Source organism: Procambarus clarkii, chromosome 12 (genome assembly GCF_040958095.1).
Source record: "Procambarus clarkii isolate CNS0578487 chromosome 12, FALCON_Pclarkii_2.0, whole genome shotgun sequence".
NCBI lineage: Eukaryota > Metazoa > Arthropoda > Malacostraca > Decapoda > Cambaridae > Procambarus > Procambarus clarkii.
Genome location: NC_091161.1, coordinates 14,834,178 through 14,848,070, shown reverse-complemented (window position 1 = coordinate 14,848,070; position 13,893 = coordinate 14,834,178). Strand labels below are relative to the sequence as shown.

At 39.7% G+C, this 13,893-nt stretch overlaps 1 protein-coding gene across 5 annotated transcripts in view; it reads left to right on the top strand.

The window, feature by feature from the left end:
• The first annotated feature begins 3,161 nt into the window (after window positions 1–3,161).
• The window catches only part of LOC123772860 (synaptosomal-associated protein 25), a 53,805-nt gene continuing 43,073 nt past the window's right edge, over window positions 3,162–13,893 (top strand). Inside the window, exons 1-3 of one of the 5 annotated variants that reach the window (XM_069323319.1) lie at window positions 3,162–3,284; window positions 10,205–10,327; window positions 12,777–12,825. In XM_069323319.1, coding sequence (XP_069179420.1) covers window positions 3,276–3,284; window positions 10,205–10,327; window positions 12,777–12,825 — 181 coding nt within the window. In that variant the 5' untranslated portion in view covers window positions 3,162–3,275. The remainder of the gene's footprint in view (window positions 3,285–10,204; window positions 10,328–12,776; window positions 12,826–13,893) is intronic. The other 4 variants (XM_069323316.1, XM_069323318.1, XM_069323317.1 and 1 more) reach the window with 4 other exon arrangements.

Here is a 13,893-nt window from a genome sequence, read left to right as displayed (position 1 = left end):
TTTTAATATATATGTGCCATATTGTTTTCTTATTCTGTGACTAGCTTCTGTAAACTTAAGGTTGATGGGTTGGGGGAGGTTTGTTTATTTAGCTGCAGGCTTGTCTTGGCAAAATGAACTTGGTGCTCGCCTAGTTGTGCTTGCGGGGGTTGAGCTCTGGCTCTTTGGTCCCGCTTCTCGGCTGTCAATTGACTGGTGTACAGATTCCTGAGCAGATGTGGGTGGGATGGTGCAGGTGAACTTGGTGGGAAAAGTGCAGAGTATAGTAGGTGCACTTCATGGGGGGGGGGGGGAGTGCAGAGTACAGTAGGTGCACTTCATGGGGGGGGGGGGGGGGGAGTGCAGAATACAGTAGGTACACTTGGTGTGACAGCATGTGTTCAGGCACACTTAATGTGAATGTGAGGTGTATTTGGTGTGACAGCGAGTGGTGGTGCAGATGCATTTGAGGTGTGTGTGTGTGTGTTGGTGGGGAAGAGGTGGCTAGGTACAGGTAAACATGGGGGGGGGGGGGACACGGTACATTTGGGGAGAAATGTGATTGTTGTTAATGGTGACCTTTTGTCACATTCTAGGAAACAATAGACTGAAACTCAAAGAATAACACATTTTAAGTTTGATACAAAAGTTCTTAATTTATATATACAGTACAATACTGTATTTATAGCAGAGATGTGCTGACCCTGGCATTGCTTACACATAGCAGTCCGGCCTGTTTCATTGTAAAGTCATAATGCAGTATAAAGCATAGTAATTATAGACTTCATAACTGGCAAAAACTATAAGGCTAATTTTAATTGTTGCATTAATGAGGCCACGCTACTGAATAGTAATTACAGTAGCTTGAAATTATAATTTCCAAACGTGTCTCTTCCATTATAATGTAATAAAATGTTTGTCAGACATTAAATGCCATTTCCAGCTTTGTCAATAGCCTTCAAAGTTCATATTCCACAATACTAAAAAGGGTCTGACGGCTGAGTGGATAGCACTCTTGATTCGTAGTCCTAAGGTTCAGGGCTCGATCCCCGGCAGAGGCGGAAACAAATGGGCAGAGTTTCTTTAGTCCTCATGCGCCTGTTCACCTAGCAGTAAATAGGTATCTGGGAGTTAGACAGCTGTTACGGGCTGCTTCCTAAGGGGTGTGTGACAAAAAAAAAAAAGAGGCCTGGTCGAGGACCGGGCCGCGGGGACGCTAAGCCCAAAATCGTCTCAAGATAAGATACTGTGTATTGGTTTTTAAGTTTAGTTAAACACTTTCACTGAAACGTGCAGCTGTGGTTGGGTAACAGGTGTGAGGTGCGGCTATGATTAGGTGGCGGGTCAATCGCCACGCATGTGCAGCTATGGTTGCAATATCAACCATAGCCAAACAAGCCATTTCACTATGATGGGGGGGGGGGGGGGGAGGTTTTACAGAACGCATCAAAAAGTTTCAGCCTCCTGAAATGTTCCTTCAGAAATCTGTCCTTCAGAATATCAGGCCTAGGTAGCTGCAGCCTTTTGGCAATGATGAAAACATTGCCTAATGTGGTAGAAACACAGAACCCTTGTTTCAAATTGTCTCATTATGAGTACTGTACTGTGATTGTTAATGATAAATCTGGAAAGATTTTTTAAGAGATCACTGGAATTTTTATGAAGATATTGTTTTTTTACAAATGCTAACCGCGAGTGTACATGGACACCCCTTCCGTATTTTGCTACGAGTTCATTTTTCATCTCTATCATGGTTCTAATTATTTTCTTTTTAGTTTAGCTCTTATCACAAACTTTGTTAGGCGGCATGGTGACTTATTTCTGCAAAGAATGTTAAAAAATGGGGGAACTAGTTACCCTGCCATAGTACACAATAAAGGTGAAGAAAAGACCCAATATAATGACCTTAACAATACGACCTCATGAAGGAGTGATGGTTTCGTTAGTAACGTTAGTGTTAATAATAATAACAGGCGTTGTGGTGGTTGCGGAGATTAAAAATGGTAATGTGGTTAGAGGTAGCGGTGGTAACATGGATAATCGCAATAACACCACTAATGTTGGTAATGTGGTTTGGGATAAGTTATTTAGATTGCAATTTATCTCGTGTTGGAGAGACTGTTCGTAATTTATTAAAAGGAGTTGCACAAAAAAAAGAGAGGTACTATGACAAAATTTGATGAGAATAATGCCATTGCTAACCATTGTTAGGCTTTTAATAATAATAGAATTGTATACACCATCTGAAATATCAAAAATAGGCCTAATAGAAGTTTTAAGATTCTGTAAGGGGCCATAAATCTCTTTAGTAGAGTAGATCTGTTTAACTAAAATTATTCTTAAAGAAGCAAAATTAGCTGATCTCGCCAATTTATATAACAATTTATATAATTGATTTATATATCAACACCTTGTGGTGTTGAGAATAGGGATAATGATTCCGTGGGCGCCTGACCATAGTTCCCAGAAATCCGAATAATTGAGCATTCCTCTGACACTTCGACGTACCTTGGCAAGCGCCTATCGAGCATAATCGCAATGATGTCTAATGATGGATGCCATGTGAGGTGCTCTGCCAGATATATATGAACCAGCTCCTAGAATCTTATTAAAAACATTGTAAACAGCACCATAAGAAAGGATGTACCTTGAGGTTACCTTGAGGTGCTTCCGGGGCTTAACGTCCCAGTGGCCCGGTCGTCGACCAGGCCTCCAGGATGTAGGACCAGGATATAGGTTGCATCTGAAAATTTGGTTTTTAATACTTGCACACACATTGGGTATTTCCTTCACTTTCAATTACAAAAATATGGTCAGTGGAAGTGCAAGAAAATTTACAGAAACATTTAGTGGGGTTGTGAACTGAATGTCTGCTACTGGGAAACTGACTTGTTTGACATGTGTACTTAAAGAGTGCTGAGCAAACGGTCGACTTCCGAGCACAAAGTGTTCAAGCGGCAAATTGTTCGCATCCTGCGAACAATTGTTGTGCTTTTACATAGAATTGTACAGTAAGGATGTTGGATGGCATGTTTTGATACCGGCACTAATATAATTTTAGAATAAATGCTCTAATTAGAAACTATTATTGACATGTCTACTTCTGGATACTTGGTATAGTTGTTATTAAAAAAATAAACCTTTCCTTGTAATTCTGATATTTAAAATTACTTTTCAGAAAGTTAGTTTAAACAATTTTAGATTTATTCTTGGTGTTTTGTAATAGCATTATAATGATTCTCACTTTGTGTCTCCTCTGATTTCACGTTTCATAACTAACACAGGAACAAGACAACATGGCCACGGTGAGTGAGGCAGAGTTGACGATGCCAGCACCAGTGGCTAGATCTCAAGTCGCATCTTGGTCATTTCCTTCATGCCTGTAGTAGCAATAGACTCCAGTTAATGCTAGTGTACTATTAGTCCAGTATAACCAGGGACTTACTATCACTGAATCACATTATTCCTCAGACGGAATGCAATCATTATGCTGCTGTACTCAAAGCAGTATCCCCCCCAAAAAAAAAATTGCTTTCAATATTACCATTAAGATCATTTTTAGTGATTTAACTTTATGTAAATGGAGTAAATTGTTATGTGAAAGACTTCATAGCATGTGAAGTTTAGTTCTAAGGTTTCAAGCAAGACAGACAACCAATATTCATTTTTTTTCTGGCTTGATGTTTGTTGTATTTCTGTACTGTCAAGTCGAGCTACACTTTGGAAGTTTGAAAATGACTATTACCTTGTCATTTAGAAAGCTGTATATTGCAGCTACTCTCAGAATAGCAGTACATACACAAAGGCAACTGCAATTACTATATATTAATAGTATTTACATAGAGATCCGATGCATGACATTTAATAAAAATGTATACCTGAAGTATTAGCTGTTTTCCATTAGGGATTCCTTATGATTTCATATTTACTATATACAGTGTATGTGTTTTCTTGAGGTTTCCATTCAGCATCTTAAATGTCTCAATATACTAAAACCTTAGACACTTAAGATTGAGGCAAATTACGTCACTACAAGTGAAATTGATGTAGTCCAATAGCAACAACGTTTATCCCTGTTAAATTGGGACGGGTAGGGATAGTTTTATATCCATTTTTTTTTTATCTACCACAAACGTGGCCACACATTTACAATGCTAACCAGCATACAGTATATACATTTTCTTCTGTCCTCCATGGATAGCATTAGAGATCTGTGTAACATATAGTTCAGTTAAAGCCAATGAGGTTACTATCCCTCCTTACCCCACACCATACACCATTACCCCCCGTTTCCCTACTGCCCTACCAGCCATCTCTCCCCGGTCTCCCCCAGCCCCTTTCTTCCCTGACGAATCTTGAGCCCATACGACATTCCCGACCATTCTCATGACCCCCCGAACTGTTGTCCTTCCCAGACGACTCTCCCAACTGCTCATCCTGCTGCTGCATCCACAACCCTCCCAACCGTTACCCCTCCCCCCCTTCCCTTTCCCCTATTGGCCCTCCCAACCATCAGCCCACCCCACAATGACCCTCCCAACCGTTAGACCCCCTCCACAACCCCCCCAACCATCCCTCCCCAATAACACACTCAGCTGCTCCCTCTCACCAATAACCGTTTCTCCTCACTCTGACAACTTCCCCCCACCCCTTTTCTGATGAGGTCCCTCCCAACTGCTGCCCCCTACCAACCTCTTTGTGGTGTGGTTACAAGGATCGGCATCCCTGCAGTTATTCACCCCCTGATGACCCAAACGATGCTCTCCAAACTACAGTATCGTTCCCCACGACCATTCCATCATTCCCCCCCCCCCCACCTTTGGACGACCCATCCATCCCCCCCTCCCATCCATGGATGACCCTCTCGTGCATCATTGGGCAATCCTCCCATCCATCCCCGCAACTCTTGAATGACCCTCCCAGACCGCCTTAGCTGAAAGTGGTGTGCTCGAATGCACATGCATATTGTAGTATAAATACAACTGCATTATAGGTAAACTGATAGTTTGCATACAGTATCCAGAACTAAGTATTAAATAACTGTGCTAGTGAGCGAAGCACAAAAATTAGCTGTTGCTCTAGAAAGGGATTAGCTTGCCTATTTTTATATTTTCTGCTGTCCCAACAAATGTTTATTTTATTCATTGAAGTACACAAATGATGCTTTTAGACCTTTAGAATAAATTGTTTAATTAAAATCTAGAGAGAGATTTTGTTCTCGTCGAAATTTAATGTTGCATTAAATTGATTAACTCGAGCTATAGAGTTTTAACAAGTTTTCACACCTTTTAAAAGTATACAAGTTTGTTCTTGAATGTGAGAATCGGGTATACCGAGTGCATCCAGCAACATCAGTTCACGCAGCGATGTATGTCGGCTCAATACATGCAAATTTCATGTGCTTTATTTATGTGACTTATTGTGCATTAGTTGGTTGTGTGCGCACCCATGTGGCCTGTGCCCTCTTGGACTGCGCTCACGCTCTAGGGGTCTGTGCACTCACCCTTCCATGTAAATCATACACATACACAACAATTATGTTAACTTTTTATTTACTCATATTGTATGTTAAAATAATAATTTTTTTTATATTAAAGCTTTAAAGTTAATCATAATTAAGAAGCTGCATGAATTGGTCTTTTCATAGCTTATACAGTAACCTTACTTTCTTTAAGGCTCTTGCCATGGCACGTAACACCTTAAGAGCTTATTGTTATCGTTTTAGTAGTTTCGTGTGTGCATGTTTATAACTACCTAATTTAATTACACGAAGAGAGCTGGATTTATGGCCATCCATCTTTCATCAAATTTAGATTTAAAGCTAGCGGTAGTTTTAACCCCTTCAACCGGAAGATTGTTTCATCCTCCAGACGATTACTGTGTGAGAGGTGTGCGTGTGTGAGAGAAGGGTCATCTGGATGTGCTTGTAGGGGCCAAGCATCAGGTCCTGTGTCCCACCTTTGTAAACAGTGCAATTACTGTCCTCTAAGCATCCTTATTTACATTAAACTTGTCTTGCATTAGCTTCAGCCACTTCATGTAAAGCATTGTATTTGCGCAGCACTATTAAATTCTGGAAGTTAGTTTTGGCAGCTGTCACTTATTTTGGTCAGAATGTCTTGTGTTCTTATTCCACTGTAACTGATTTTGAACGCTGCTTCTTTGTCCCTTTTTGTTAAATCCCCTTAGAAAAGTGTGCGTGTGCACAACTGCACATGCCCGTGTGTGTGTGTGCGCAACTTTGTATGCTTGAATGTGTGTGTACAGTGCTGTACTGACGTACTTGTTCATATGGTACATATATAGACAGTACAGTACAAGAGAATGTGAATAAAACCTGATGCAAACATTCAAGGTAACCACAATGAAAAAGTTTTGGTGCTTTATTGATGTGTTTATCTGAATATTAGTAATGACCTTGCTGCTTGAGAATGTTGTAAATATTGTATGTACTGTACATCACAACAATGTATACATGTTGTATGTTAGGATATGTATAGATATACGAGTGTATACGGTCATGGACGTGTGCATGTATTTAGGTTCTGGTGGCCTGGCAAACATGCGCACGATTTCTATCTCGTGTCTTCTTAATAACCTGTTTATACTAAATTTAACTTGAATTTCATTCCTTTTTTGCTTGATAATTTGAAAGTTGATGCTTCCATAGTTGTCATCCTCTCAAAGCTAAGTGTTTCTTTAATTAAAGGCATAAATATTTTGTTTTGAATTCATATGGGTTTTCTTAATAATGTTCCCACAATTTGCATGTGCTTAAAATACTGTGTATGCATATTATGTTCATTAAGCAAGTGTTTTATATATAAATCTAAAAGTAAACTAAAAGTGTAATTTTTTAATTGGTTTACATGTAATATGTTTTGCCTTTTCTATAAACCACACGTTTTATTGAAGACATGTACAAGTTGAACGCAGCGGTAAAATGTTAAATTCTGAGCTTTCCCTCGGGGACATCCTTAGGGAAAGATCGTACTATTCCTTGGTTAGTTAGTTGGATGAAGAGGGTTGGTAGACACTGAAAAGTTCCCTGCCGCACTAGTGCACCATCTTTTATAGGGCGGGCTAGTGCTGGGGAGAGACTGGAGAATAATCAATTCATTCCAATCCAGAATGCAGCCAGAAAGTGAATTCATATCAAATTTGAGTAAGTGCTACTTGGCATCTCATGGACCATCAGTCAGTACCCTTGTTGTCTATTAAGTAACCCATTCAGTTGCTCCACTACCCACGTCTTGTCATTTGATGGCATTGCTAACACCCCCAGTAAAGTCTCCAGACCCAAACTCGTCAGTTTTCCTTGTTGGCTCCGTTGGCTTGATGTAACTGCAGTACAGTAATCATTAAATATTGAATATTTCTTGTGTTGATGAGCTTTTGGTGTGTGTGAACTTGTAACTGCGCATCTTCAGTGCCTGGTTTGTTCATGTATTGCACATTCATGCTGTGCACGTTTTATTCAATTTAACAAATTGCATAATTTTTGGAAATCAAGGGGGTACATACGGCTGCAACTTCCTCACTGCTGCTTTATCCCCAGGTTACTCATGTGGGTATAGAGTGGCTTTCCCACTACAGCTGGAACCCAGGGGCTCCCTTAGTGCCCTCTTCTGGTATTGGCTTGGGCGGGTTTGGCTGTCGTCCTTGACTTGGCTCGCAAGTCTGCCATTCTTTTGGCATAGGGGCATAGACCCTTTTGTGGTTTTCTTTTGACTACTTAGGGTTTGGGTTTCAGGGCAGATAGCACACGTCTCCAGGCTGGGGTGTGTGTGTCCTACAGTTCAGTTAGAGTATGATGTACAGGTATGTTGACCAGACCACACACTAGAAATTGAAGGGACGACGACGTTTCGGTCCGTCCTGGACCATTCTCAAGTCGATTGTCTTGAGAATCCAATCGACTTGACTTGAGAATCGACAATCGACTTGAGAATGGTCCAGGACGGACCGAAACGTCGTCGTTCCTTCAATTTCTAGTGTGTGGTCTGGTCAACATACTTCAGCCACGTTATTGTGACTCATCGCCTGCATGTACAGGTATCCTTTTTTTTTCTGCTCTTTGTGTAGTTTTGGATTCTATCAGTTTTTCCCTTTGATGCAAGGTGGAGGCAAGGACTGTGATTGGATCCTTATAGGGATCTGCATTCTGGGTTGGATTTGAGGACTGTGATTGGATCCTTATAAGGATCCGCATTCTGGGATGGATTTAAGGACTGTGATCAGACCTTTGCATCTGACCTGAACCTGGCTCATTTAGAGTTTGCATATAAATTTGGTTTCTGGCTGTAGCCCGGTGAAATGTTTAGCTAGGTTCCTTGAATAGGATGCTGGATGCCCTAATTCTATCTTGAGGTTTGTGGCTGGCAGCTCCTTGTCCAGATTTTCATCTTGTCATAACTTGTGGCTACAAGTTTTCCGGCATACACTCACCTGGTGGATGCCAAGTTCCCTTTCTCTCAGTTTTTGTATTCTTTTAAAGCTTAAACTGATACAGTACTGTATGAGTGGCTCACCAGGGAAGGGGGCAGCAGTGTTACTAGTGTTTGATTCTGTACTGGCAGTGGCTGTTATTCTACCAATGTTTGGGCTATTCCTTTGGGATTCATGTGAGAGTTTTGCCATGTGTTTAGCTTGCAGTCTGGTTGACTCCACCCCCGTCCCTTCTCTACCCTTACTCTCCTCCATCCAGATGGCAAGTACAGCAGGCATTCAGCGAATTAAAAATATTCATTTTAGCCAGATAAACCAATGCTGAAATTGTTGAAAGGAAGATAGTGATGTGATAGGTTTTCTTCCCAGACTCTTACCTTTGTGTAGTGCCTGTGAAGTGGTATTTTCCAGTGTAAGTGCTGTTCCTGCTGCCTCTCTTGACTTGCTCCAACAGGATCGGCTTACCTTAGGACTTGTTAGCACTTGTACCTCTTGCCCATCCTTCTAAATAATTGGTGTTTGTGATTCACCAGGTGAATTTGAGGGAATCTTGGCTCATAGCCCTGGATCTTCTGGGGGTGTTCCTATCCACCTGAAGTTCAGGGACTGGTTGAGGTTCGGATCTCTCGCCAACCATTTTCCACGAGCATATGATTATTCAGAAGTTTGCCGAATTAAAGATGTTGTTTTTGTTATGTCCTGTGCTGGAATCAGGATGTCATTTGAGCTCAAAATCCTTGGGGGTTTTAGAGATCAAAATTATTGTTTGCCTTCAAGTATTTTTCCAATCTCCACCTGCTCTCCCATGCATAACCTTGTGCAGTTTCCCTGTGACCATCCTTCAGTGGAGTTGGATGCCATGGATTGCAGCTTACTGTTTTTTTTTTTTTGGCTGCTTTTCCTCCTGCAGCTTCTGTCATCTCAACTGCAGCCCAGTTGTCAGTCATATTTACATTTTATGACTTCTGCTCATACTTGCCTTAGCAACAATGTGTGATAAAGGTTAAATAGTATACTTGGGCTCTTTCAGTCCCTCTTTTCTTTTCCTTACTTATTTCTTATTTTTTTTTTTAGACGGAAAGCCAGGCATAATGTAACGAGATTGGGGTCTGTGTTTGTTTTGGGTGTACTGTATAGTAGTGAAGAAGAGGTTGTTGACCAGACCACACCTTCTAGTGTGTGGTCTGGTCAACATACTTTAGCCATGTTATTGTGACTCCTCTCCTGCAAGTGAAGAAGAGGCTTTGTTGGCTATTGATATGAAGTGCTACTTGTTGTTACTTGTGATCCCAAGTAGTGTTTGGCAACACATTTAAAGCTTTTAAAGAAGTGTACTCTCGTCCTGCATTCTGGGTTGGATTTAATATTCCCCCGTGTCTCCCGTTAGTTCTAGTATGACCGAGAATTGACGGCTCATAAAGTTAACAGCCACACTGATGTAGAATGTGTGTTTGCCCTGACACTCCCAAATCGTAGCCATTGATCTGTAGGATCTTGCCTTGGGGAGCAAGAAAGTGTACTGCTCGGAAAAGTGCTTTTGATTTGTTCTTAAAATAAACAAAAATTAACTTTATTTTCATTAAACTGGGTTTATGTTTACACAAGGGAGTCTTGTCTATGCACAAGCAAGTATTTGTTTCTGCAACTATAATTAGATGCTGGAAATTGATTGTTAGCAGCATACACCAAAAGAGTGGAAGCAAGTTGGTCGAGACGGAATCAAGGCCAGGGTAAACTTAAATCACAGTGCAGATGTAACCGTGTTGTGTATTTGCAGGAGACGATGGGTGACGGGGCAATAGAACCCAGGTCGGATCTGCAGGAGCTGCAGTACAAGGCGAGCCAGCAGACAGATGAAACCTTGGAGTCGACGCGGCGGATGCTGTCACTATGCGAAGAGGTATGTGCACGTGCCAACTTAATCTGGACTGCTCATGCCATTTTGGTAAAGCATCAACCACTACATAATTTGCAGTCATGAGATGATTATTTTGCATTAACAAATTTGTTGCTTTTTTTGAACTGCAGAAAATAATAGTAGAGCAGTAGAACTACAGTATTAGATGTAAATCTGTAACATTACAGTCAAGTTTTAATACCCTAGGCCTGGTCATCTGAAAATAAAGTTGGCTCATGGCAGAGATTTCTATAAGTCGCCAGATTCCATTCTCGCTCTTATGGGCCCCTGTGCAACCATGTAATTTTGTATTTTAAATACAGTATTGCCATTTGATGTAACAGGACAGAAGGGATGATTTTGCATTACAATACTGTACTGATTTAGGAAATTCTGTATACTGTATTGCCTGTTTTATCACTAATTTGATAGAGGCACTTGGTCTTTAGCGGGAAGATCATACATCTTTATTTTAAAGTATATTATGCTGTTTGCACTGCTATTTAACAAGTATAGCACTGCTATAATAGGATTATTTACAGAAGGATTTAGCATGAATGGAATTTCGAGTTTCATTGAGAAATGGAATGGTTAATGTCTGTTAATCAAGACTTGACTGTACTGTACTGTACACAGTTTGTGGGGAAAATATAACATTTTAGTTGTGGCATTTGACATGGTCGTAATATAATTTTAATTTCATATTCTCAAATCATTGTTTACCTTTGATCAAATTGTTGACATTGTCAAGAAACTAGGAATAATTGTGCACTAGCTTTAAATACTTAAGTTATTTAGTTCTGTAGTATTAATCACTAATGCTGTAGATACTGTAATACAGTATACAGTAATTCAGTCCTCCAACATCAATGTTTCAAAGTCGATAAGTTTCCAAATCGTGGGTGATTTCTAGAGGGATATGACAGTAGGTACAGTATTATTATTTCTGTAAATTCGTTAATAATCTACTCTACAATATGAAATATGGTGACGTAGAAGTCAATGTTTTGCATTTAAGTAATGGGGGAAATTTAATAAATAGCAATTTTAGATAAATTATTTGTCCTGAAGCTCTAATGTAAACAAGTTTGCTGATCTTGTACAATAATTAAGAAAGTGGTGACATTTCTCGTGTTCATCACACTGTAACACTTAACCACTGTACTGCGCAGTGTGTCTTGAGGCACTCTTGAGAGTTGTGCTATTTTTTTTAATTAGGCTATATTTTAATGTTTTTTTAATGTTTCCATTTTCACTGTTTTGAAATGAAAATGGTTGAGCTTGGAAACATTTTGACGTTAACTTCACATGAACATTTTTGAAAACGACGACAAAATGTCCTTAATAATTGCACTATGAAGTTTGTGCCGAAACCAGGTGAGCAGTGAGGTGGTTAAGGTATGATGGGACTTGAATGTTGGTGCTATATTCTACCCTGAGAGAAAATCCAACTCTACAAGAGTAATTGGAATATATTCCATCAAATAGTAACTTACATACTTTATATAAAGTTAACAAGAGAAGCCATGTGCTGCAAGTGTTAAAATATCATCTTGGCCTACACGTGAGAAATGTTAAATACTTTAATGCAAGAAAATATATTTAATTCATTTAAACTTTTACAATAGCTCCATGTAGCATAGAAATTTAGTTCTATAATTAATCAATTTAAAAAATATATAGTTGGAAAGTTACCATACAGTAGCACTTAATATATACATTCATGTAAATACAATTGTAATTAATTGCAGTTACTAAATGCTATCTTTAAGTAGTGTATATCAGTCATATGAAATTAGTAAAGTTTTGTAAATTGTTAGTTACTGGAGATTATAATGATTCAGGTTCTCTGTACAGAGAGAACATACAGGTGTTCATTCTGTATGTTCACCTGTACAGGTTCTCTGTACAGAGAGAACATACAGGTGTTCATTCTGTATGTTCACCTGTACAGGTTCTCTGTACAGAGAGAACATACAGGTGTTCATTCTGTATGTTCACCTGTACAGGTTCTCTGTACAGAGAGAACATACAGGTGTTCATTTTGTATGTTCACCTGTACAGGTTCTCTGTACAGAGAGAACATACAGGTGTTCATTCTGTATGTTCACCTGTACAGGTTCTCTGTACAGAGAGAACATACAGGTGTTCATTCTGTATGTTCACCTGTACAGGTTCTCTGTACAGAGAGAACATACAGGTGTTCATTTTGTATGTTCACCTGTACAGGTTCTCTGTACAGAGAGAACATACAGGTGTTCATTCTGTATGTTCACCTGTACAGGTTCTCTGTACAAGTGGTCATTCAATGATTTTCTTTTAATGTTCCTTGGAAAACACTTGCCATCAGAGATGCCTCATTTGACACTTTTCTCCCCCTTGCTATAACAGTTGAAATTTCAACACCTTTATTACAAATTGTCATTGCCAATAATTCTTTACATGCAAACAGTCAAAGGAAGCTGGTATTCGCACATTGGTTGCCCTAGATGATCAGGGAGGTGAGTATTCAAACTTGAATATTAATTAGACAGATGTATGGCCACGAGTATTTATCAATCTTATCCCCTCATACTTTTTTGTTGTATTTAATCCATTCAACATTTGTGATTCTTTTGCAATAGTACAATCGCTGTTATTTCTCTTTTTTAAAAGTGTGTTTGTAGAGAAGAAATTTTTCTGCATGATTCGATTTTATAATCCAGCTTTAGTCGAGCTCTTTGAGGTGGGATTGTTACCACACGCAAGCTGCTGAAGAATCACACGTGTCAAAGGAGCCGACAGCATTGTGCAGACAAACCTTAGCATGCTACCTTTTACACACATTATTAGTGTTGACCAGACCACACACTAGAAGTTGAAGGGACGACGACGTTTCGCTCCGTCCTGGACCATTCTCAAGTCGATTGTCGACTTGAGAATGGTCCAGGACGGACCGAAGCGTCGTCGTCCCTTCAACTTGTAGTGTGTGGTCTGGTCAACATACTTCAGCCACGTTATTGTGACTCATCGCCTGCACACATTATTAGTTTTTGTTGTCATCTTGCAAACTTGTATGATTCATCTGTGTTTCTTTACTGTATTTTGTTACCACTTTTCTGATATTAACAGGACTCTTGTAGTGTAATGCGCATTGGGGGTTAGAATGTATTCAAAATGCATCACGTCGCCTATGATTAAAATACTATTTTCAGGTCGTGTAAACACACAGTTACCTACATGTAATTACCGGAGTGGGCTTAAAGGAACAGAACTAAGTTTAGTTTCTAATTACCTATGTGGAGTTGCAGGACGAGAGCTACGATCATGGTGTCCCGTCTTCCCAGTGTCATATGATGCTCTGACGGTTTTGGCCTCCACCACCTCACTTGTTCCAACTATCTACCACTCTGTTTACAAGAGTGATCTGTTGAATCCTTGTTTTGGCAGCTTCGCTTCCTTAGTTCGAACCTGTGTTTTGTTCTTAAAATTTGCAGTTTTCAACATATCTTTTAATTTTGTTGATTCTTGCATTGGAATTCATTAGTATGGTTTTGTCCCATGTGAGCAACAGTGCATATTTAGTCGGG